The 25,418-nt window shown below is 31.2% G+C and overlaps 2 protein-coding genes across 3 annotated transcripts in view; one reads left to right on the top strand and one right to left on the bottom strand.

The window, feature by feature from the left end:
- Nucleotides 1-12,002, top strand: part of Rbp6 (RNA-binding protein 6) — a 324,961-nt gene extending 312,959 nt beyond the window's left edge. The window contains exons 14-16 of one of the 2 annotated variants that reach the window (XM_065344750.1): nucleotides 54-286; nucleotides 3,847-3,940; nucleotides 7,699-12,002. In XM_065344750.1, coding sequence (XP_065200822.1) covers nucleotides 54-286; nucleotides 3,847-3,888 — 275 coding nt within the window. In that variant the 3' untranslated portion in view covers nucleotides 3,889-3,940; nucleotides 7,699-12,002. The remainder of the gene's footprint in view (nucleotides 1-53; nucleotides 287-3,846; nucleotides 3,941-7,698) is intronic. The other variant, XM_065344752.1, reaches the window with a different exon arrangement.
- Nucleotides 12,003-12,086: 84 nt separating this feature from the next.
- LOC135831904 (uncharacterized) overlaps nucleotides 12,087-25,418 on the bottom strand; it is a 29,292-nt gene continuing 15,960 nt past the window's right edge. The window contains exons 2-14 of the mRNA XM_065344749.1: nucleotides 22,860-23,063; nucleotides 21,034-21,170; nucleotides 20,579-20,870; nucleotides 19,813-20,138; nucleotides 19,457-19,678; nucleotides 19,206-19,347; nucleotides 18,040-18,229; nucleotides 17,737-17,934; nucleotides 17,403-17,585; nucleotides 16,841-17,267; nucleotides 16,516-16,740; nucleotides 16,231-16,388; nucleotides 12,087-15,894 (exon numbers count right to left, since the gene is read on the bottom strand). Of these exons, the coding sequence (XP_065200821.1) occupies nucleotides 15,567-15,894; nucleotides 16,231-16,388; nucleotides 16,516-16,740; nucleotides 16,841-17,267; nucleotides 17,403-17,585; nucleotides 17,737-17,934; nucleotides 18,040-18,229; nucleotides 19,206-19,347; nucleotides 19,457-19,678; nucleotides 19,813-20,138; nucleotides 20,579-20,870; nucleotides 21,034-21,170; nucleotides 22,860-23,063 (3,032 nt within the window). The 3' untranslated portion in view covers nucleotides 12,087-15,566. The remainder of the gene's footprint in view (nucleotides 15,895-16,230; nucleotides 16,389-16,515; nucleotides 16,741-16,840; nucleotides 17,268-17,402; nucleotides 17,586-17,736; nucleotides 17,935-18,039; nucleotides 18,230-19,205; nucleotides 19,348-19,456; nucleotides 19,679-19,812; nucleotides 20,139-20,578; nucleotides 20,871-21,033; nucleotides 21,171-22,859; nucleotides 23,064-25,418) is intronic.

The raw sequence follows: 25,418 nt of genomic DNA, 5'->3' as shown, positions 1-25,418 counted from the left end.
GTATAATTGTACTTTATACCTACTACCTATGTAATTATGATGATAATTCGCAGTTATGAGCAATTATCAAGCTGTAGCAGCTCAAGGTTTTGCTCCACCAACTTCCCCTCACCAAGCCACAAATAGAGCAGGATACCCTGCAACGAATACCTCACCAGGCCCTTTAACTGAAATTTATAATTCAACTAACGCGGAAAACGTCGCCAATTATGTTCAAGCAGCATCACCTCAACCATCCGGATTCCCTCCGATCGGAGTATCGCGAGCACCAATCAGCTACAATCCAGTATGTTTGAAAATTTTTATCAGATATCTTCTCTATGGTTTTTTGTAAATAGAAAACTGCATGCCTATACTTTTTTCATTTCTTTTTTTTTTTCGTATTCTGAGACAAAACAGCGCGTATGTTTAGATTTTTGATTTTATTAGTTCCTGGTGTAGCGATGCTTGCAGCATGTTTAAATCAATACCTATAGTTTTTATTTCCTTTGCATTTAGTGCTAGTACATTAGGTATAATTGATCAGAAAGATTATAACAAATTTTAATCATCTACGATAACGTATCTTATTCGTATGATTACATGTACTTCATTGGTGGTAAAAAAAAAAAACAATCAAATCGAAATGAAAACATTTGTCAAGAATTTGATTTTAAATCTATATACGAGTATATACATACATAATAAGCAGCATAAAATTTTATTCGTATGAAGAGATCAATAATAACGGTGAATTTCATGGTTGACTCCTTGAAATATTTAGTCAGTCCTATGACATTCAAGTTGTAGCTGAAAGATTTTCATGTGAAATTGATGTTCTGAGATACTCACTGAGTTCTCCTAGTACGTAACTACCTATACCATATACCTACCTAAAAATACCTTATGCGTATAGGTATTTCTTAGAATATTGGCTCATGCGATGATTAGGTGTACCTAATTCCGGTTCAGGGAAATTTAAATATTCAATATTTAGGCCTCGAACAAAAGTTTCCTCAATATGTACCGTTATTGTATGTACCTAAACATATTTGTAGCCTATATATTTTCATATAGAAAAATTGAAAATTTACTCGATAAGAAAATTTTTATCATTGAATTATCGTTTCAACTTTCAAACTCGAACGCTGCAGACATTGAATTTGAGTTCGTCATGTTGAAGAACTTTCAAAAGAGCATTAAAAAGGTTATGCTCTTGCTCTTAAACAAAACTTTTCGTTCAATTTATTTACACGTGCCTAACCTGAAAATTGAAGGGGTCAGCATTTCGAGTACTCCCGATGGAGCGGTTAAAATTGGAATTTTGGGATGGAAAAAATTCGAGTCATCTTTTCAGAACGTACAGAAACACTGTGCGAAATTTCAGCCGCCTAGAGGGCGTATATCAAATTTTGATTTTTTCAAAATTTCAAAAAAATCAATCTGACTTGTAGAGATTTTAGTCTACATTTGGCTGAGAACGAAAATTCGAATGGTTGACGAAAAAATCTGAAATTTCGCGGAGGTGTTTTTAAAGGTCTAAGAAGTACCTACGTTCGATTTTGAAATTCGAAGGACACTTGGAAGGGAGGAGGAGGGTCCGACATATGCTCAAAATTAAAATAATTCGAAAGTTCTGACCATGGCTTATGTTGTAATTTTTTTAGACAAACACGAAGAAAAAAATTTTTCTTACAAAATCGTCTATACCCTTAAGACTGAAGGAGTTATGAAGACTTATACATAGGTATGTATTTTGAGAATGAAGTGTCATTTAAAAATATATTCCTTAAAATTTTCAAAAGTGAAACTTTTGTCAAATTTGAAGGTAAATTCTTTTGGCTCTGGGTAATATTTTGTAAAAAAAAAATGTTGATATGCAATCTGAAAAATCAATTTGCTCAGTAGCGCCTTCGATTTCATGGATGGTCTATTTCGTAAGATAGACTTTTTTATTTGCTTTCAAAAGTTATGTCAGAAACCATGGTAAAAATTGGATTTCAAAAATCCTTCAATTTCCAGATTAGGATTGTGTCAAAAAAAATCGAATGCGTGTGTAAGGTGCAAGTTGCTCCTCCAAGTATCTCTACCTACAAAACATAAGCAACGCCTCGGTTCTGATCTTGACCGGCGATTGCTGACTATACACTTTTAAACATACCCTCGTTAGACATGGGCCTATAATAATGCTTCACATTATAGATACCTTACCTACCTTCAATTTTGAAGTTGGATGAAACAGAAATCTTCAACATTAAAATAAAACTGGAATTTATAATGAAATCCTTTGTAGTCGTTTTGAAGTTCTGCAACATGGCTTAGGTAGGTAATCACTTAATCAGTCTAATTGCATTCAACCTCGTATCTGCAATACTTGAGGATGAGGAGTTATGCAACCCTTAGGAATGAATACGAAAAGCCTCGTATCTTTGTCTCTTCAATTTCTCTACTTACCTACTCTTTGCTTGGGCTGCTGTATTACAAAATCAATTATTCGACAACTCTAATAGAACACACAGCATAAATCGGTTTGGCGTATGTTAGCTGTTATCTTCACTCAGCTTGCTCTTCATTCCATTCGAGTCTACTCTTTCCGAAAATTATAGGAATATTGAAAGTATTCATCAGGACTTTGATGCCGGGACATTTTAGACAGATTTTTAATAAGGTGTTAATCAATTTAACAAAATTCCTACCTATACTTTATGGTTCTTTTGGATGGAAGAGGTTGGGGGGGGGGGGGTATTAATAATAAGCATAGGTAATTTTTTTCACTCGGAACTATTGTACTTTAAAAAATACTTACCTCGTGATGATTTGTTTTTTTTTTTATGAAACATTCCGCAATAGAAACAAAAAAACTGATTGGTAGGTAGGAGGTATACCGACCTATTTCAGATACCTTGAAAAACTCGTCCATTCGTTAATGACGGACAGCTTAACAGTCCATTTCATGACATTTGATCACTTTACTTTTTTTCTTTCTACTCAGCTCTTATCTATATTGAAGGGGAAAATCTACAAAATGTTTGCATAAACCTTTTTTATTCAAAAGAACGTATCAAAAATCATTTTATTTAGACACAGTTTATGTCGATGTACCTACTTGAATTATAATGTATAATCCAAAAATCCCTTAATGAATATAATACAGTTCCATTTCAAATAATGGTTTTACGAGTATTAGGTATAAGAATAAAAAAATTAATTTTGCTGTTGAAAATTGATAATATAAAAAAAAAAAAAAAAAAAAAAACGAAGTTGGGGAAACCGAAACTAGCAGCAAATGTATTCAAGTATTAAATTTCAAGTACATAGTAAGTTTGAAATATTATTACCTAGATACGTATTACCCGAATCCGATAATAATGGTATTACGTAGTATTTAAGATTGCGAGCAAACTAAAATGATGAATTGAAAAATAAAATCGACGCTGGTAGGTAATACATAATAATTACACTAGGAAAAAATTTAGTTTGTACTCGTAAACAAAACAGTGTTTGATCAAATAATTTATTGTTTTAACCAAAACTAAACAATACCAGGTATGTAATAAACCTGCCGGAGACCTACCTATATTTTATGAAAATACTATACAAAAACATGACGCACCTGGATGACTTTACATATGTATATTGTAAATCAAAGATGGGAAAAGTTATAGCCTACGAGTACGTGGGTAAATTTCATGCATAATAGATACCTTACGTATGTAAGTTTTTATATGTATCTTGAATAGGCCTTAACCTGAAGAATTTTCCATCTTTGATTCGAAAATGATTTTTCGTGTACGCGGTGTAGCCTACCTACGATATTTTAAAGGATGAAAAAAAATAAAATAATATTGTTTTATGTATTTGTTGTAGGGCCCATTAATTCCAGCGGCTTTTACCAATGGCTACCATTGAACGTATGCATGTAATATTTAAGCAGTAATTAAAAGCAATACTTTCCCTGCAGGTATGTGCGATTCTTAAGGCAAAAATGACTTTTAAACGGTACAAAAGAGTATAATTAGGTAATTAACGATGTATCTCTACGCATACCTACATTTTATTGTATGCTATAATACAGAAAAAGTACGAGTACATAACTATTTTGTATTATGGCGTCGAGGTGCTTTCATGTCTTCGTGTATGTAGCCTACCGACACTTACTTATTCGATGTAAATAACAAAATACACGATTATATTATTCGTTTGTGGGAATTTCGTATATACGTAATGATAAACATAAACGGCGACGATATAATTTACTTATCGGTGACTTGGTTTTTGCATGCGATTCGCCTTTTGATATTAATGCTTTTTGGTATTGGTGTGCTTGGTTTTTTTCGATTTTTTTCATTTATTTATTTATTTATTTTTTTAAAAGAAAAAAAATACTAATGTATTTGATATGTTTGGCAATGTACACATATTACGCTTTACTTGTGAAAATGGTAGCGTACTTTTCGATGTGTTATTACTACCTATTTTTTTATTTTTTTTTAAATGAATATTTTCATTAAACGTTCACACGTTTTCTATGTGCTTTGTGATAAAACAAACAAAGAAAACTTTCGTGAACTGTGTAAACACGTAGACTAGGACTTTGGATGATTTTTTTTACCTTATTTTTATTTTTATGAAGCGTTGACGGTGTTTTCATTATGAATTATTATTTATACGTAGGTAGGTACGTTAGTTTTGTCATTTGGTTTTTCGATTTTTAGCGAAAGTTTCTTTAGTCGTTGAATATAGGTATTGACAATTGATACTTTTTAGGATTATATATATGTGTGTGTGTGTTTTTTTACAAGTACCTAACCTACCTGAGTAATTTTCAAAAACTATTCTTCTATTTATCAAAAAAAAAAAAAAATCCTACGATATTTGTAGATTACTAAGTAAACATCATTCAGTATCCATGTACGTTTAGGTATTTTAATAAACGAAGTAGGTAGTTAAATTGAAGAGCTCTATTCCAAAGTGGGTTAAGTCATTTTTAAAAAAGGCACGTTTTACGGAGATTTTTACTTCAAAAGTGGGTTAAGTCATCAATTTTTCAAAGTAAATTTTTCTACAAGTGATTGTTCTATGTTCAAAGAAAGGAAAGGTGCACCGACCTTTGGAAACAGAACAAATTTCAGTATCAAAAACTTTGAATGCATTTTTTGGAGGAAAAAATGACTTAACCCACTTTGGAATAGAGCTCTTCAATTATTCACTCGTAAATAAATTACCTAGGCATACCTACTGTAATTATATTTCTAGGTATTGGTTGGTAACGTTGTTCGTTGCACACAATATACCTACTTAGGTAACTATACTAACTAGGTATCTATCTGTTGGATTTGGAAAATTTGATGCTTTTGTGGGTTTAGGTAGGTATTAAGTGAAACCGTCGAATAGGTTATCCCCGCCCGTGTCGAAATATCACAAAGACGTTTTCTAAAATGAAGTCGTGCGTTGAACAATTCTTCATCTGCTTTCTTTCATTATCACCTATTTAAAATTTGCTAGAAGCTTTTAACGATGAATGTTTTAATGATAACCCACCCGAACGGCTTAATTGAGGATATTTCCCGCCGTATAATTATGTATCTTAAGGGAAAATTAATGAAGCAGCTTCTGCTATTTCATCGTTGCTGATAAACATTTTTTAATAATCTTTTTCCGTTGTAATTTTCACTTGAATGAAACTAAGTAGTATCTACCTAAGGCCGCCAATATCCAAAGTAAGTACCTATATGTTTGGTGAAAATTTGACTCCGATTTTTTTGAATTAATTAATGTTTTTGGCAACGAATTGAAAATTACCACGTGATGATTATCAATAACAGTTTGAACAGCGGTTGCGATTGACTTTTTCAAACGTGTAGGTTTAACCGTTGAGTATCCTGGTTTTTTTTTTGTTTTTTTTTTTTTTGCCAAATTTACAAAAACGATTTCTTTTTTGCAAAACCTGCTAAAAATCTCCTCATCAAGAGCTTCTTTTCCTGAACTCGTAAAAATATCTGCTAATTGTCAAAATCGCAAAAAAATTATTTTATGCCAAAATTACAAAAAATTCTTTTGTTTGTCGAATTAGCAGGAATTTTTTTCAGCCAAACTTGTAGAAATTCGTTTTTATGTAGGTAATGTAATAAGATTGACAACTTTCAAGTTTGATGCAAAGAACTAAGAGTACTTCCATTTTATAACGAGAACGATAGTTTTTCATAAAATTTCCGACATTTAATAAAAAATCTAACAAAAGTCGCGCATCGCACCGAAAATGAATTCTCGACCCGGAAGATTTGGGTCTATTTTTCTGGAAATTTTCTCGTAGGTAGCGCTCTTATTTCGCTTAGAAAACGCGCTTTAATGAGGAAAAATCGTGATTAAAAATGTTCATTATTTTTTTAAGTGGAAAATTCGAGTGTTTGATTTCAGTTCTGATACCCAATTATCATCCCTTCCCTCTCCCTACCACTTTCCTTCCCAGTTCTCAAGATCTCGGGGACCTATTTTGAGTTCTTCTGAAGTCAGCAGAAAATTTTAATTTTTCTTCAACACTTTCCAACTTCTTTTTTTACAATTTTTTTCAATTTTCAGCCATTACCAAAGTTTTAGAAGCAATCCCTCAAGCTCCAAATTTCAGAACCCTTAAAAACAATTTTGAGAAAAACTGATTATCCTCGCTTTTGAGATATTCGAACGTTTTTTATCTCGTCATACGTAAGTAGATAGGTACACATTTTAACCGGTATGCGCTGCTATTTTCTACATTTTTGTGCTACGATTAAAAGTTTTTAAGATACCTACCAACCTAATAAAATTTCATAAAAATTTTTAAAAATTTGTAGAAGTTGAAAAGTGAGCTTAGATTTCTAAACTTCATCATTCGTGGTAAGGATAAGCCGAAGAAAGATCAGATCAGATCAAATCACCGAACTAGGTAACGACAAATGTTACAATCGATAAACCTCAATCCCCTTCTTCTCCCCTCCTTTTCCAAAAACAGGAATTTTTCCCAATAGGTTCATAATTTTTTACATTTTTCAATTTCGAAATGAATTTGTTTCTATTTCTGTGCGATTTTCTAATAACGTCAATCTTTATTCGCATTGAAGATGGAGTTTGGGTTTGATTTGTGAATTGTTTATATGATTTTTCATTCTATGTTTGTTTTGTTCGAGTGGGTTTGTATCTTGACTCCCTGTTTATTGGATAACTTATTTCAATTTTTTAAAAAGTCCTTATTAAAAATTTTGTGATGAGCTCGATTTTTTTCAACTTGAAAAACAATTTTGCGAGTAAAAAAGAGAAACACAAACATTTATTATCCTTCTGCTTCATGATTCGATCATTCAGTGGATAAGTACTGTGGATCAAAAGAGACAATACCGCATCAAAATTTAATGAAATACATCGAGAGAAAATACTATGGAAAAATATGTAAATTTACCAGAACACAATGGAAAATTCTGTTTTCGAAATTCTCTTAGGGAATATTTCACTAAAAGAAAGCATTGAAACAGTTGGGTAGATTCAGTTCGTGGTTTAGAAATATTTAGAGGTATGCCTATACCACGTGAACATGTTAGAAGTAGACGATTTGTTTTTAATAATTAATGTTGACATATAAAGTACCATCGTATACATATACTTACTTAGGTACTCGAGTAGAACTTGCGCAATACTTATTGAACTTTGAATAGGCGACTAAAAATTTGCGTTCATGGTTTGTTTCAGGTACAGTGTGAAACGTTGTGCTGGCAGGTGTATTAACGGAAGCAATCTTTTTAAAAGCAATATATTCCCATTGCCAATCCCTCTTCCCTTTTTAATTTATTTTTAAGGTGCAATTAATCTTCTTATTTTTAAGGCACATTAGTTATCTTTAAGAAACCCTGCGTCAGTGTTATTATTTATTCGAACAGTAAGTATCAATTGTTGTATGTGTTAAACGATAAGACGATTTTTAAGATTTTTTTGTACGTTTTAGTTATGTTTTTTTGTTTATGTTTTTTGCGAAACGAAATACGTAAAGTTGTTTTTTGTTTTTATCATGACAGTTTCAGGTTAGCTATAGGCTATACTCTTTCACATAAATATTAAATATCATGAAATATAAACTCGTTCATTGTTGTTGAAAATAAACTGAACTGCAATTCTTTTTTACCTGAATTATTTTTTCCTTTTTTTTTGCAATTTTTTTCAAGTGTAATTAAGAAATAGGTATTATTGTAAATTCATCAACTTTGTTTATTAAACGTGAATTTAAAAATTCATTTCAATTAACTGTACATAATTCCTGTGCTGTAACTTGTACATTGATGTAAAAAAATTTACCTTTTTCATTTAACAAATTTCATGTCGAGTAATGTTTAATTTGATCTTATGATCTTGAATCGTGTTTAAATTATTTTAAATACTAAATTTGACGATAATACCATTTCAACTTCTCCCCACCCTATTTTTTTGTCGTTTTGATTTTTTAAATTCCCTTTTTTTGTTTGTTTTCTTGTTTTGTTTGTTTGTTTGTTTATTTTTTTAATGGTTGAAATAAAGTTATTATTAATTACTTACCTACCCTACTTACCTACATTGCATGCGTGGTTTTAATTTCGGCCAAATTTTGTATAAATGAGCGAATCGAATAAATTTTCAATTTTTTTCCTTAGATATGTAATTCTGTTTGAAGTATTTTTATTACACATTCGTTGATGAAAAATATATTTAGCTGTGTATCAGTTGAACGAAAATTCTCCTTCGTGGCAGAAACATTTTTTAACGAAATTGTCAAATAAAAGTTCCTATTTGTTTTTAATACATTTTCGACGAAATTATTTTCCATGTTCAGCTATTAACATAATTATTACCTACTGTGTTTTTTTTGTTTTTTTTTTTTTTGCGAACAAAAAAAATGTTGAAAAAAATGATAATCCTTTACATACTCGCTTATTGCATAAATTTATACACTTATCAAAAAAACAAAAAAAAAAAACTATAAGCCTACTTCTGCTTGAAGGGTAAGACTGAAAATGTAACGACATGCAATTGTATGTTTTACGCAGGTTTCAAATTAAACATCTGTTTTGGTCAATTTATAACTTATATTTTTTGCCCCTTATTTATAGTAAAACTGGACCATGGGTCTGTTATTGCTCCTTCTGTTAAAAATTGTTAAAAATTATAATTTATAAGTTAATTGATTCGACTATATTGTTAAGTGTGTATTGTTTATTTAACCGGAAAATTGAAATTGCGAACGACTAAACAATTTAATACCTATACCTAACGATAAAACATTTACTTTTACGAAATCTATTCGGTTACTTCATTTGGAAGGGGAAAAGTCGTTTTAATTAAGAATTGAAATTTGATACGATTAGGCACGGGATATAATTGCAAAAAAATTTCGAAAAATGGTACTTATTTTGATTTTTTTCCTATGGAAGTCGAATAGGTAAATAAATTATTATTATTTTGTGTATTATGTTATATTATATTTCATATCTCTGTGATCAACTCAATCGTTTATTTTGTGATGTGTAATAAAATTTTTAAATGAAATGATGCCTAAAAAGGAGATGAAAATTGAGTTGTGTTTGCGCACCGAAAATTTTCCTATTGTTTGTCGAATTACGTTACGGAAAGTGTTTTCCATCAAAAATCGTCACTATTATGAACGAATTTGTACGATATTTGATTTCATTGATCTCATAGTGAAATTTTATAATAAAGTTATAACGTTTAGTTAATTTTTTCGATTAAAAAAAATTAAGACACTAATTCGTCATTTAACAATACGTACAATCGATTTTTTGTTTTATAAAATAAACTCGTGTTTTTCTTATACAGAGGCGTAGCGTAGGTTAGAATTTTGTACGTTTGTGACAATTTACGCTGTAAATTTTTTTATTGTTGAATGATAAATTTCCTTGTCTTCCCAACGCTACGCCACTGCCTTGAAATAGTTTTGGAAAAAAAAAGATTTTTATCATTTGTTGGCTTTTTAAAAACATCTCTATGAAGTTTTTTCTTTTTTTAATATGTTGATTATTTTTTAAGTTTACAAATTTTAATTGTTAAGGATTTAACGCTGTTTTCATTTCTCTCTTTATAAGATACCTTATTTTATAAGAATAAAAAGACCAGATTTTAATACGAAATGGAGTATCGTGGTTTTCAAAATATTTATGTACGTTATTGAATTATCTACATAGGTAAAAATGTAAGATAACAGAATGCTTTTGGTTTTTTTTTTTTCATTTCGTTTTTCTTTCATTTCAAGTAATCATAAATTATTTTATAATTTTTACAAATTAGCGTGCCGATATCATACTGCTATAACAGAAACTTAAGTTTTATTTATTTGGTTTTTTTTTCATTCCATCAACTTTTATTTTATGTGCAGCGTTTGAAAATTTGTACAGTTTATAGCGTATTAATGAAATCATTGAATCATGCACCCGTGTGTATTTTATGCGCAGAAACATAAGAAATTTCCGCCGCTTTTACGTATTTGAAAAAATTTTCAACACTTCATTGTATACATACCAAATGTTACAAATGTGTTCTTATTTATTTATTTATTTATTTTAAGAAATTTTTTGTTACAGTTTTGTGTTTTTCTACTTCATTTTTTGGGTATATAATTAATAACGTTATTTTGTTAACTTATGTTTTGTTGTGCTTAAGTTATAATTTAACCTGAGGTACCTAAGTATATATTGAATGCCGATCACCTGAACATTTTCAGTTTTAAACAAATTGTATCATTTTCCTAGTCAAATATTTTTTTAAGGTTATACCTGTTCATATGTATAGGTATCTGCATGATAAAGTGAATTGAAAGGTAAAAAAAAATTAAAACATATTTCGATGATGAGATAAATGGCATTCATAACCATCTCTTATTTTATGCAATAAAAAACGATAACTTTCAATTTCAAAAATATCCTGCGTATTAGAAGCATTTACCCCCTCCCCAAAAAAAGCAATATAATTCGTTATTTGCGCTGGATAAATACTGATTTTGAAATGGTGCTTTATTTTTTCATGTAATTCCATCGTATATACCAGTTGAGTTTAATTTATGAATTTCCATCTTTTTTTTCTGCCAATAAAATCAAAAAATATAAATGTCAACTTACAAAGTTGACATTAGCTCAGTTGAATGTTATTATAAAGAAAACTCCTACATGTTACCTTCTTTATTTTTATATTTACAATAAAAAAATAGCTTTCATTTAGAGTAGATTGGTTGAAATATCTAGAGAAAAAAACTACCTAATTAGAAAATTTTTCTTCAATAGCAATGAAAAAATGCGCAAGTTTTTTTTTTTTGTAAATATACTGATTAAAAAATGAATAAAATTTTGAGTTACCATTTACATTTTAAAATGTACGTATGAAAAAGCAATTGTATTTAAAAAGATGCAGATTATTACGTTATCCTATTTTTAATTTCTTCAATGTATACCTACTTACAGCAGAATAAGAAGCAACGATTGAGCAGCAATACTGTTTTTAAAAAATTGTTTTACGCTTTGTTTTTTTTTCTTTGGTCAACTTATGTTATTTGTTCATTCGTGATTTTTTTATCGATATATTACGAATTCTATTTTCGCTTTTGTACTATAAGTATTACTGTTAATTCACTTTTTTTTTTTTTTTTTTTTTTTTTTTAAATGAAAAGTAAAGCAATAATGATAAAATTTCAAAGATCTCTTTGTAATATTTTCGAATACAAAGTTTTGAAATTTTTCATCATATTTTTAAAGGTACCGATACTCCAAGATTTTTTTCTATTTTCTTTTGTTACTTATCGTATTTATCGGGTATCAAATTAATACCTTGATTAGGGAATTCAATAAAGCATAAGCAATAGTAAAAGTAAGCCATCATCGTATCTGTTAAGTTTGTATTTATAAGTACATAATATATTAATAGTTGAATTATTTGAGTAATTCTTTGTATATATGAGTTCCCTGTTGATTAAAAACCTTTGTAACGATTATGTTATATTGAATAAAAAGACTTCGCTGTTCTTTGTGCCTATTTTATTACCTATAGTAGGAAGTAGGTACCTTGCCTACCTACTTCATAATAATGAACGATTTAAAAACGAAAAATATTTACCAAAAGTCTTTATTGTACTATTGTACATCATAATATGATTAACTTTTGCACTAAATGACGCATAACTTTCTTTACAAAGCCTTACAAAGATGTAACAATTCCAGACAGTTTATGAACTGATCATAAAATTGGTAAAATAACATATTAAAAATGGTCAAATAACAATTTCTAACTGAAGTACATATGCAAGTTAATTTTATGTATGGTATTCACGAATTACTTTAAATGCATCGAATTTTTCCATTCGTTGGAAATTGAATAAGGCTTACATCAGTTCTATGGAAAAATGCATTTTTAAATGGTAGTTACCTATTTTTAAAATATCAACTTTATCTATGCGTTTAAATCTAATTACGTTATCTATAACAAATGGATAACAAATTATAAATCAATATAACGAGGTAACAAAGTAAAAAAAAAAAAAATCTATAAAGAAACATAACAGGTAAAGAAGAACTAACTTGAGTTTTAAAAACTGATAATTTATACAAAGCACGAATATATTGGTAAATTATGAAATAATAGGAACTGGAAGTAAATATTGATCGCTTTCACGATCATCCACTATTTTTTTAAAAACGTTTTTCATAATAATTTTGTCTTATAAAATCCGCTTTATGCAAATTATATAAAATAGATAGGTAGTATACCTATGTACCCAGTTTGGCTGATAATCCTTCAAAATTGATAGTTATTTTGGTTACAAAAATTCTGATTTCATTAAATTTTTTACTATGGCGAGCAAATGAGCTGTATAAAACAGTACCATTTTAGTTCTCACTAACGCTTTACATTGGAATTCAGTTTAAATTAAACTACCTGTACAAAAGTCGAATAAAAATAATAGGTTAAGTAGGTACCTACTGAAAAACTATGAAAAAAAAATATGCAATAGGTTTACCTACTGAAGAAAATCATCAAATCAAAAAAAAAATTATAGGCAAGTTGAGAATCTAAGGTAGGTACTGTTTGTTTTATTTATGCATTTGAGGTAATAACATGTACAAAATATGATGACCCTGTTATTTCGAAATAAGATGAAATTAATCGACGATTTTCATGTACATTACATTACACATAACATTTTGAAGATTTATCATTACAATAGAAAAAATTAATACCTAATTAAATCTATGGAAGAACGCGACAACTTATACAAACACCATTGACATGTTGTCCCAACTGCTGAAATAAAAGGGCAGCAATTTCAAAAGGAGGATTTTTTCAATTATTTAGCTTAATCTGCTACATTTCATGAATTATTCTTTCCAATTTACGAGTTACAAGTGAAATATCATTGGGGGAGAATGAAATGGATTTGGAAATTTCAATACAAAACTTCGAAACAAAACTTTCTCAAAACTGTTTACGTTACGGGCGTTTTATATACAAGAAATGTGGTAAAAAATACAAAAATTTTCAATGTTGAAAAAATATACTTGCATACCTTTATTAAAGGTATTTTGTAGTCGTATCATTAACTAAATAATTATTGAGTAAAATCGAAAAAAAAAACTTATCTAGGTAAGATTATTAATAAAGTTAGGTACGTAAAATATTTCATACATCGCTCGTATTGGATGTTTTGGTCGTTTTCTAACCTTTATTTTTTGGCACATGAACTTACACTCGAGACCACGTAGATGCAAATGTGTTCGTCAGCTGGAAAAAATGAAAGAACAAACTTATTCTTTTTGATAATCTCATATATGTTATCTCGCATGTTTTAGAATATAGTTAAATAGGTTAGACAAATTCTGAAAAATGATTACCGAATATTACAGACGTTTTTGCAATTTACACCGCGGTGTTCCATTTGATGGTGTTGTATAATTAGCTTGGTAGCAACAGCAACCTAAACTACGTACACAAGTGTAAATTTATCTACTGTCCATAGAAATTCAAGTAGACAAGTTGGAAAGTAATTAAATTTTAAGGGTCAATCGAGCGTCATACACATGAGAAAAAGTGAATGTATGCAAATAGCAGGGCGCAAAGTTTATATGCAACAGAAAAAAGAGACTTCATTTTTGAAGTGTGTGCTAAATTTTAAATCGATAACAACAATCAACTCGTGCGTTTAAAAATCAAATGTTGAAAAATATTAACTATTAACCCTACCTATTTGACAAATGTCGCGGAACACCCGGTGTACAAGTAAATACAATCTAATTTAAGAAATTGATGTGACTCCAAAAATAATTAAAGTAGACTACCTATTGAATAAATAAAAAGCCATCTAGATATTTCCATTTTGTGGCAATAGAGAGGAGTCTACGTTTTACATACGAGAAAACTAAGTTTTGATCCTTCAGATATCAGCTTGAGTGAACACCATTAGATAAAAAATTACACGCGAGGTGGACTGGTTTTTACTTTTCCTTAATGTTCGAGAATGATTTCAAAATATTGTACATAGATAGCAAAGTCCTGAATTTGGTTTCTCAAGTATTCTTCCCTTTTTCACGTTACAAAATTTCTAGAGTTCTATAAGCAGTTTAGAAAATTTCAAACAACTCAAAAACACCGCATGAAGAAATTTTTTTCAAATTCTAATTTCACTTTTTGAAATAATCGCGAAAATGCGATGAAAAAATCAAACTTTACGGAAATGAATCTCCGCGCATTTAACCCCCTAAAAATTATCTGAAACGCTTTAGTAGGTAGGTAGCTAGATACACGATATGAAAATTCATAGATTTCCCAATACAGGGTGTTTCGAAAAAAATCTCCCTTTTATGCTAATTTTTTAATTTTCAAACTTTACTCGGGGTCCCCATTTCTTGAACATTTTGTAATTATCGTGAATTTTGAAAACATTTTGCAAAAAACAAAAACCGGTTCCCCTGGTTTAGGTTAAAACAACAACCAAAACACCATGGTATAATAACAATAACCAGTTAGACGAAAGGCACCTATTGAAAAAATGAATATGGTCTACTTGGTGTCTTTTTGCGCAATTAAAAAGAATCGTTTTGCAAATTATACAATACGTATGTATACATATAAATATAACGTTTAGTACATTGATTATCGAAACTTATCACAGAACAGTAATAGGTAATAACGACTATAATCTAAAAACTCGTAAAAATTACACTCGATAAAATAATATACTTGTCGGCAATTTTTCACATAGATAACATACTATGCTCGTAAGAATAAAAATTCAATTTTTACATACCTAGCCTACCCAATTTTTACATCAGTCAGGACGTATCCTTAAAATGAAATCGCTCTCGCGGAGCAAAAAGATGAAAACTTTTTCCCCAAGAAAAAAAAAGGTTGAACACATGAAATCGTTTCACACAGATGGTGGTATATGAATGACTTATTCAAAATATACGAAAAATTAACTAAGTAATTATGCGGTAATCGATCAGGTTAACATAATATTTTGCTGGAGCGAATAAATGTCAAACGGTTGTAACCCGATCGATTTCAATGTACCTAGAGGTACTATCGGCGTTTTGTCAGCAAATCACTTCCCTAGGGCCGAAAATCGCCTCGGTATCAATTGGCAGTGTATGAAGGGTCATTTGATGTTTATAATAACGATAACAGACGACTACGGTACTGCACGAGATCAGTGTGCAACCAGTTAATATAATTATTACGTATAAAGCGGGCAGTTGTAATAGAAAAAAACAATGTTTTATTGATTCGTCATAGCCAGATGGGCAGTGTTCGATTCCATCGCACCATAAAGATGAATTTATACAGCCGTTCAACTCGGGACATTTGTGGAAGCATTCTTCTTGAACATAAGTCAGACCGACCGATGGTGGTAACAAAAGACGTCTGCGAATAAAAATATTGAATTAGGTAATTAAGGTACGCGTATTAGATACATTATGTACTCGTACATACGTATGTACGGTAAGTTCGAAATTATAGGCAGAATTGAGTGTCTTTGAAACATATTATTATTATGTAGGTAGGTACCTAGATGGAATTCTCTTATATTATTTTGGGGAAGGTTGAAACGGAGCTCAGCAATCAATATTAGAAGATACAAATAAATTGCTGGCTTCCTAACTCAAATACTTGATAGGTACCTAAATGAATAAAAATCAGCGGAGGTTTTTAGGTGAGTAATATTCTCTTAAATTAGGTAGTGTTCGTATGGATATTCACCTTTTAGAAATTTCTAGCCACGAAAGACGATACGTTCCCGCTTCAAAAGATAGGAATTCTACAATAATGTGTTTCGATTGATTTTTAGCGACAAATTTAAACCATTCGTTAATCGATTGCGGAGCATTAGTTCCAATAATCCATCCATCAGAAAATACCTGTAAACAAAAGTACCTAATATTTTAGTGATTGAGCTACGTTTGAATTATTTCTATCTAGGAATACTACTCGTATATAGGTAGATAATCGTATGCGTATTAGATACAGGAATAGTAGAATAATTACTTCAACAATGTGATGTCTTTGGGATGGAATTGGTAATGGGCATACCAAAGCGTGTACAGTTTTCCCAGAATATATTACAATTCGATTAGCCGTAGAACACAATACAGAATAAGATATGTTTCTTATACAAGGATCACTGCCAGGTATGATAATTCCGTGCATTTTCACATACAGGTAGTGATCATCTCGAGGCTTTATCATCCAAGGATCTTTTTCACAATTTACCTAAAAAAAAAAAGCCACATCACATGATATGTTTCACTCGCGTTTTAGTTGAGATAGTCAACCATCAAAGTAGGTACCTATCTGTTTTGGCGACTCTTACCTCGAGAGGAGTTCTACTAGGTGATTTGAATACAAGTTCTCCGCTAGATCCTGTGACGATTCTGTTCTCCGAACAAATGGACGTTCTGATGAATTGAAAAGTACCTTCCATAAAATGATGTCTGTAGTCTTCGGTAAAATTCATCTCATTGACGATAAATTCAAGCTCTATGGTATTCGATGAAGATTCATACGTAAAGGGTAGGAAGGTTTCCATTCCGGAACATAAACAATGTCTCGATAACGGATATCCTTCTTTATATGGCACTTCGTAAAATCTCAGAGTAGCTGTGCAATTTCCTACACACTGCAGATATTGATTATCGTAATTACGACGCGTAAAACAATCGTTTCTATTCGCAAATGCCAATTTCGTTATTGTAATTTTCACTTTTTCTCCTTTCTGCGCTTCGAATCTATATGTGCAGCTGTAATAATCAATGGAAGGGATATATATGTATTAGCAAATTATAAACCTACCTACGCATATTTGAGAGAAATTCAGGCGTTCGAGTTTTAGACTCACTAAGTAAGACAAAAAAATTTCAATGCACGATACATACCTCAAATTAGTTGAACCTCCTCGGCCATACAAGAAGACATTTCTTGGCGAAGTAAAAATATACGAAGCGTTTGTAGTAATATGCGTTCTACTTTGGAATTTTCTATCACATGGTCTTATTCCCATAGGCTCGCCATCTTGATGTAAGTCAACGAATTCGTACAAAGCTCGAAATGAAACAGGGCTACGTTCACAAAAACAAAAGAAAGTGCTACTTCATCCGGAAACTTTTTTACGAAAACAAAAATGGAAATACGTAATACTTAGGAATAAAACTCCCAAGTATTTTTCATTAAGAATTCAAAGTTTAGTATTATTATTAATTAGGTAGGTACCGCAGTGCCGTTGATTCGAAAGTTTTCATTTCCAAAGTTAAAGCGTTTTCCGTTGATAAAAAACTTTCTGACAGTGAGCAAGGTCGGCTAGACGATCTTTCTAATAACGAGTGCTCGCAACTTCGAGGTATCAAATTTTTACAATACCGAGCCAGCAGGTGTTCGTTCATATGAGATATATTTTGGTATTCTTTTTGCCTGCAATGTTATAGAAACAAAGTTTTGAAAAAGCTCGTATAGTAAACACGAAAGTCCTTCGTTTGGTGGCAGGAATCAGGAATTACGTATGGTAAATATAATTACGTTCGAACGTTGCTGTCCCAAATTTGCAATTGAGTTCGACAATCTTTCTCTTCTTTCATCGACATCGGTACACTTTCTAATCCGGAAGCGTGAAATTTTAAAACTGATAACCAAACTTTGTATCTGACGTATTTCTTATTCTTCGTATCATCTTGGTACTTTGTTGGAGGAGTTGATCCAGGCTCTAAACCTGATAATTCAATTCAAAATATTGAAAATTAGGTATCTAAGTATACTTTAGGTATTTATGTATAGCTTTACTGTATTCTGAAGGTCGTAAAATTAGGAATGAGATAATATTTTTACAAAACTCGTGAATTGTTTTAAAAAACGCGTACTAAAGCACAGCTTCCGAAATCTTTCTAAAAATTTTACTCGTGTGTTCTCAAGTTCCACGAAACCTTGAACTTGGTGAGAATGAAGCTCAGGAGAGATTACACCTAGGTATAATTAGTACCCATGTTATTCAATTGCGTTGCACCCTAGCTAAGCTAAAAAAAAAAAAACAACAACTTTTTATGTTGAACTTTGTCAGCTTGGGGCGAACGGAATGAAAAAAAAGAAGAATATAGCGAGACTTGAAAGGGCGGGAATGAGCAAAGGCTGGAAGGAGTAGGAGCGTCACAGACTATCAAAATATCGCATCAGTGTAAACATTTCATTTTTCATTTTTTCGGGATCCAAACGAATCGCAACAATGCGCGTATTTACGGCAAACTGTATAGGCAACTTATTTCACACTATTTTTTTTAATATTGAAAGAATTTCTCATTATATGTATGCATTAAACTCGTTTTTCTGCAATTTTTGGTAAAATTCACCGCAGGATTCGATTAAAAAATCAATTTTTCAGTTTGCAAATTCTTTCTACCTAGATGTAGATACGTCATCAACATTAAAATAAAAAATTTCAAAATAGTAGGTACCTACATAATTTATTTAGTCCATTACAAATTATCATAACCATTCCAAGTTGACACGTTTAAATCTGTCACCCATCCAACCTTCCATATCTACATACATTCTTCAACTTTTTTTTAGTAGTCTGCACAACTCCAAGTCTCCAATCTTACGTTAGTTGGGGTGCTCGATCCTGGCGCAGAACCAACTCACATTTCATTTAGGCTACTAAAATAATGCTTTTACCTTAGGAACCAAAAATTTACCTTGTAAATGATAAAAGCACGTGGTATTGGGAGGAAGGGTATGCTTTGGACTCTCTAAAACACCATTTCCAGATCCTTGAATCCAAAACTCGCATCTTTTATTATGGGTATACAAGTGCGAATCTCTGTCTACAAAATATACCTTGAAGCAGAAACATTCACAAAAACGAGCCGATTACTTGCAATGCTCCATATATGTAGTTACGTACGTAGGTGATCGCGTCGTGTTGATAATTTCATCTCATATTTACCTGCACTTGTAGTTGAAATCCGTGCAAAGGTAACAAATGGGTGGGATTCAGCATTGTGCCATAAGGAGACGTAGAAAATTCAACGAGTAATTCTGGCCCGCTAGTGAAAATCTCCGGAAGCGGCGAACCTCCTCCACAAAATTTCAATAAAACCGGGTCTCTAGTTGTATATCCGTCATATACAGTGATATAATCTTGAACGGTATCGCATTCGCGCCAATACTATAACGAACAAACAAACAAAAAAAGGAAAGGATAAATAATCAACCAATTAAAAACACCGAATTTACATTAACCTACATTATATTTTTGTGTATTGAAATGAAAAAAAAAGTAGGTACTCGTAAAATCATTACTTTTAATTTTGTTTCGTGTTTATTCTCTGCATATTGAATGGATTGTACGGATAATAGTTGGCCGTTTTTCTGTCGTATGCTAATAAGTGCATGTTTATTTGGCGGTATGGATTGTTGTCGAATAGCGTAATAACAAGTTAAATTTCGAGGATACATGCCAGGGAAGTTGGGTGACTGCAATCGGCAGTCATTTCGATCGCAATCGCTGAATATCCTCGAACAATAGGTACCCGATATTAAATCGCCTAGAAAGTAACGAGGTGACGTTTCTCGATGCGTACCGGAACTGCTCATACTTCCGTTCAGATACCCTTGTAATCTGCTGTCTGAAATTTTTCTCCTTTTTAATAAAATACTCGTAGTATACTGACAAACGACGTGTAAGAGTTTGCGATAAAACGTCAACTAATTTTTTCAAATGTACTGATTGGATTCTCCACAACCCTTCTACGTTCTTTTTGAAAAAATATCTATACGCGTATGTAAGGTTAACGTTTAATTTCAACTTCCAATCCATTAGGATGGATTATGTAGTACCGGGTGCTCCATCATTTATGACTTCTTTATTTCTATCAATAAATACATACCTACACCTATTGACATTTTTTTTAAATCCATATTTTTGTACCAAATGTCACTACCTATCAAATGTTCTTTATTATCCATGAAGCACCCGGTATTTGCCTTTACTTAATATGTATTTTCAAAGAAAAAAGCGACGTAAAAATAAATACCTAATTTTGAATTGAAATAAATATTTACTTACCAAAATATCTTCCACCGTATCTAATTACTGAATCCTTTTTTGGTAACATTTTATAAGTAATTTTTATATCGTAGTTGTAATCATCGTTATCATCGGGTAATTTATGTAATTTAATGGTAACTTTAACGGAAGACGATTCGCTAAAATAATGCGTCGGTTTAACTGCGCTGCCACACCAACTTCCACCGGTAAAAGGACGTTCGGACTCTGAAATTTGCATTTCTCCATCTTGGCAGCCCATTGAACCCATAAAAGAATGAAAACGTCCCAACGTAAATCGACTGAAGGTAATCTAATAGATAATACATCGAATAAACATTCACTGAACAATTTTCACAGATGAAAATTAGGTATAAATATTCGAGCATGCTTTCGAGAAATATTTTTGAAAGCGAAAAATGCCACACACAGTACATAGGTAAGTAGGCCTACGTTGACTTGAAGGATACGAGTACCTGTACAATATCTCCAAATTTACCACCACCTCCAGAAAATGTTAAAGAGCAAGAAAACGGTAACTGGTTAATTTTTGGCCTGTGTATTTCCATTTCGTAAGTTATTCCAACTTCACCATAATAAGTTCGGTTGCATGCTGAAAAAAGAACAACGCGTTACGTTTCAGATAAGCTACATATGGGTAATGTCTTTTATGAAAAACACGATTGCATATTCTTTTGAAGAATTATTACAGAATGGGCATAAAAAAAACAAAAATCCTCGAAATGAGGAACTTTCATTGAAGAAAACAAAATTGTTATAGCGTGTTTAGATGAATTATTAAAGTATCGCTGCCGCTATCACAATAGGCACTACATCAAGAAGATTCGTTTCCCTGGACATTATTTATTCAAAGAATTATCTTTTCTATTCACTCTTTGCGGTGGGTATGGTTATTAAAAATTAAACGCTTGTTTCAACAAGATTTTTTTCAAGAATTCGAACCTATTTCTTTGTAGATAATCTAATTTTTCAAATAGAAATTGAATTGGATGTTCGGTTTAAAAAGTCGGTATATAGGTAGATCTACTCATCTTTAAATACTGCATAGATGGGTCGAAACTGCGGGATTTTATTTACGCTATCGGGAATTGAGAAATCTAACAACTACATATAGGTATGTACGTTTTGTTTACTTATTTGGTGACTGATTAATTTGCCAAATCGTAAAATTAAAATGGTAAAATTAATCGATTCAGAATTGATTGCGCATGGAAATAATCAATGAGAAAAATTGGGACTTTTCGAGTCAATACTCAATTCAATGCAAATATCTAACTAGCAGAAACTCGACATTTTAAAAATTCTAAACCAAAATATTTTGAAATAAAAAATAAATAGATAAGTTTACATTTTTTTAAGGTACCAATATGTTTAAAAACAAAAACAAAAAAAATCAAGCATGTGTAGGCCTACGAGTATCAAGTCAAAAAAATTCGAACGTTAATCTAATATTTAAGCAAAAATAAATAGAAATTTTGAAAAAGCTCAAAAAAGCTTTGATAAAATTGAAAAGTTTTTCAAAAAAAAAATTTATAAGTAATGAAGAAACTGAATTCTTGAAAAGTAAAAAAAAAAAATGTCCTAAAAGAATACCGAAACTCCAGTAAAAATTTTGTAAAATTGTTTTTGAAACATCAACAAAAAAAATTATAAGACTGAAAATTTTTCAAGTTTTTTTTTGCTGGAAGATTATCCAGTGGCTCGAATCAGAAGACCAGTTGATTATCCCTACTTTCCAAAATTCCAACGTTCAAACTTGATTCCAAATTTTAAAAAATTATCACCAACAAAAAAGAATTTTAAAAGCGTGAAACCTTCGGGGAAAAAATCTACCTATCCTACCAAGTTTCCGTCAAATTTTTCACTAAAAGTCAAACATCTGAATTTTCAAACATCGCGTTGTTTCCCTATTTCAAATTCTGATGAAATGAAAATATGAACGCCTGTCGTGGAACTACTTCGTTTAATTATGTTAAATTAAATATCCGAACCACGTCATGTGGAAAAAATACCATTTGACGCTGAATAAATTTTCCCTTCAAATCGCAGAGTCGGCAACCTTATTCACACTTGTGCAACAGAAGCTGTTGGGTAACCGTATGGAAGGTTGGAAACAGCGATTAAAACAGGTGGTATTTTAGTTTTCCATTTTTGAGGGTTCGAATCGAATTCTCTGTAGATATTGGAAAACAAGAAAACAGAGCTACACGTGTGATGGTAATGAAAATGAAGAAACGAAAATGTTGGTAGGTAGTTAAAATGTTTAAATTGGAGTACTTACGTGTGCAAAATCTAGGCTCATCAGAATTATCACCGCAATCGTTAACGGAATTACAAAAATGGTTGGCAGGAACACATCTGCCATTTTGACAATGGTATTCAGACTGTTTGCATGTGCTATCTGTTGTCGATGTGATACGAAATGTAGAAATATAAAACAAAAGGCTGACGAAACATTTGGTTACTGCATTCAGTGTCGTAGATTCTGCAAAATAAGAAAGGAAAATATTTATCAAGTACCTACCAAGCTAGATACATATTTTTTTGAAATTGATAGGTATAAATTAATCATAGAAAAAATATACGAGTATATTATATGTACGATAGAAAAAGTGTAGGTATATCTAAAACTCATTCTGATGGAAACGCGATTCGATACGTAAAAGAAAAGTTTCATATGTCATGAAGGTGACGCTGATTCTCTCGAAAAAATTTCGATTCAGTGGACTGGAAAAATCAGTTTCCAAAAAAATCAATTCAGATAACATCATATCAAATACAAATTAACTTTTGATGAAAAGTTTTCCATTTATTTCATTTTACGTTTAGGTTTTTACTGCAGCTTGGCCCTTTGGCAGGAAACAGGAATAATTTAAAGTGGATACAATGTCGTAGAAAGTACATAGAAAGGAAAAGGACAAAAATCTGTTTTAAATGTTGAACGCATCAGAAATTTCACTTTTCTCATTTTAACGTTATTTTCATTTTCGAGTATTTCCAAGTTTATCTTCAATTCGAATAAACCAACAACAATAGGTGGCCGCCTAATGGTAAATATTTATGTAAACGTACGCAGTCTTCCGAGAATTCGCCTCGTTGAAAATTTAATTCTCAAAATTAATTCACCAGTCGAGTTAAACATAACATAAAAATAAATAAAGTACGAGGTACCTCTACCTAAGCACAATATATAAGTTTGAACAAAAACTTGGTATATTTGGGATTTTGGGAATCATTTAATTATATTTCAATTGCCAAGAAACTATTCGCGATTTGTGAAAATTAAACTTCTCCTTTGAGATACCTAATAATTATTTAAAGGTCCGGGTGTTTCGTTAACACTTGTGAACTTGTGAAAGGGATTTTGTTAAGCACGCATTTACGGTTAAGAATATATCTCAAATACATCCCACTAACATTTACATAGGAATAAAGTTTCAATTGAAAATTTTCAATTGGCGAATGTTTCTTGAACAAATCATTTGAATAATACATATTTATTGGACTAAGCTGCAGAAGCCTAAAGCTGAATAGCTTTACTTTTAAAATTTACATTAGCCACCAACCACCACAAATCACTTCTCACATAAAGGTTTCTCATTTAATATGAATAAAGACGAGACTTATCTCTGTACAGAAAAAAATTACGAAGGTACATTTAAAATTTTACATTTTCTCGCTAGGTACCGGAAAAATGTGTATTGTGTATATTGTCTACAGAATCATTTATAAAATTTACAACGTACATCTTCCTAGTACTTATGGGAAAAAACTTTAATAATTCCGAGGCGCATGTACGAATGCAAAAGTTTCTCGACGACCGTAGCTTTGTGTATGAATTATGAAAATTAATTTTCACCCCGAAAGAGAAAGTAGAAGCAACCAGACCTATACATTGGCTAAATAAAAATTCTTACACCTGATGCTTTGTTATTGGTGCACCTCGAAGTTATCAAAAATAAGTAGGTATCAACTGTTTGGCGAATAACTGACAGCAATGATCTTGGGAAAACCATTAATAACTGTCTTAAAACATATCCTGTTAGCGTGCCTTCTCTCTCCGCTTCATCATTTATCCTCCATTTCCTTTTATGGTCGATGTTTTGCTGTGTAACCCCTGTTTTTTAGAAATGATTGATGAACTTTCTAATTGTAATCAACCCTTTTCTAGTTGCTTCCTCAGCTTGATAATTTTTAATAATACTAAGGTTACTAAACTTTTTAGAAAATGTTCGCCAATGCAGAATCGATTTATTGCGCAGGTTATTTTTATAATACGATTCTAGATAATACGAAGTTGAAGTTATTTTTTCCTTAATTCGCTTCCTAGACCGATATTCCCATATACTTATATTTTTTTTTTTTTTTACAGAAATAAGTAGGTACCTAAGGAAATAGGGTTGGTAATATTTTACGCATATTGTGCTCTATAAAAATACATAGACGTAGACGTACATATCTACGTATTGCGCGTAGAAATTATTTACCAAGCCCTTAGGTGTGCAAATTGGGTAGGTAGTTCAAGTGTATAGAGCACTCCATGAAAAAAATAATAATAAGTAGGTATATAGGTACCTATTCTTCAACTATGATATATTTCTCTTTGTTTAAGTTGCCAGTGCACCTTATTGGATGCTTAAAAGACCCCTCGTTTCCTACATATGTACCTACCTACTTAGGTATGCATTTATTTTTGTGGATTAGGACTAAACATCTTAACAATAATGGATTGTTTTTCAGAAAACCGATGGAAAAAATTATCTATCTACCTAAAAGACCTAAAAAAAGTCGCAGAAAAGTGTTACCAAAAAATAGGTTATCTTATTGCTATTTTAAGTGG

The sequence above is a fragment of the Planococcus citri genome, chromosome 1 (genome assembly GCF_950023065.1).
Source record: "Planococcus citri chromosome 1, ihPlaCitr1.1, whole genome shotgun sequence".
Taxonomy (NCBI): domain Eukaryota; kingdom Metazoa; phylum Arthropoda; class Insecta; order Hemiptera; family Pseudococcidae; genus Planococcus; species Planococcus citri.
This window is presented reverse-complemented; position numbering and strand designations above follow the sequence as displayed.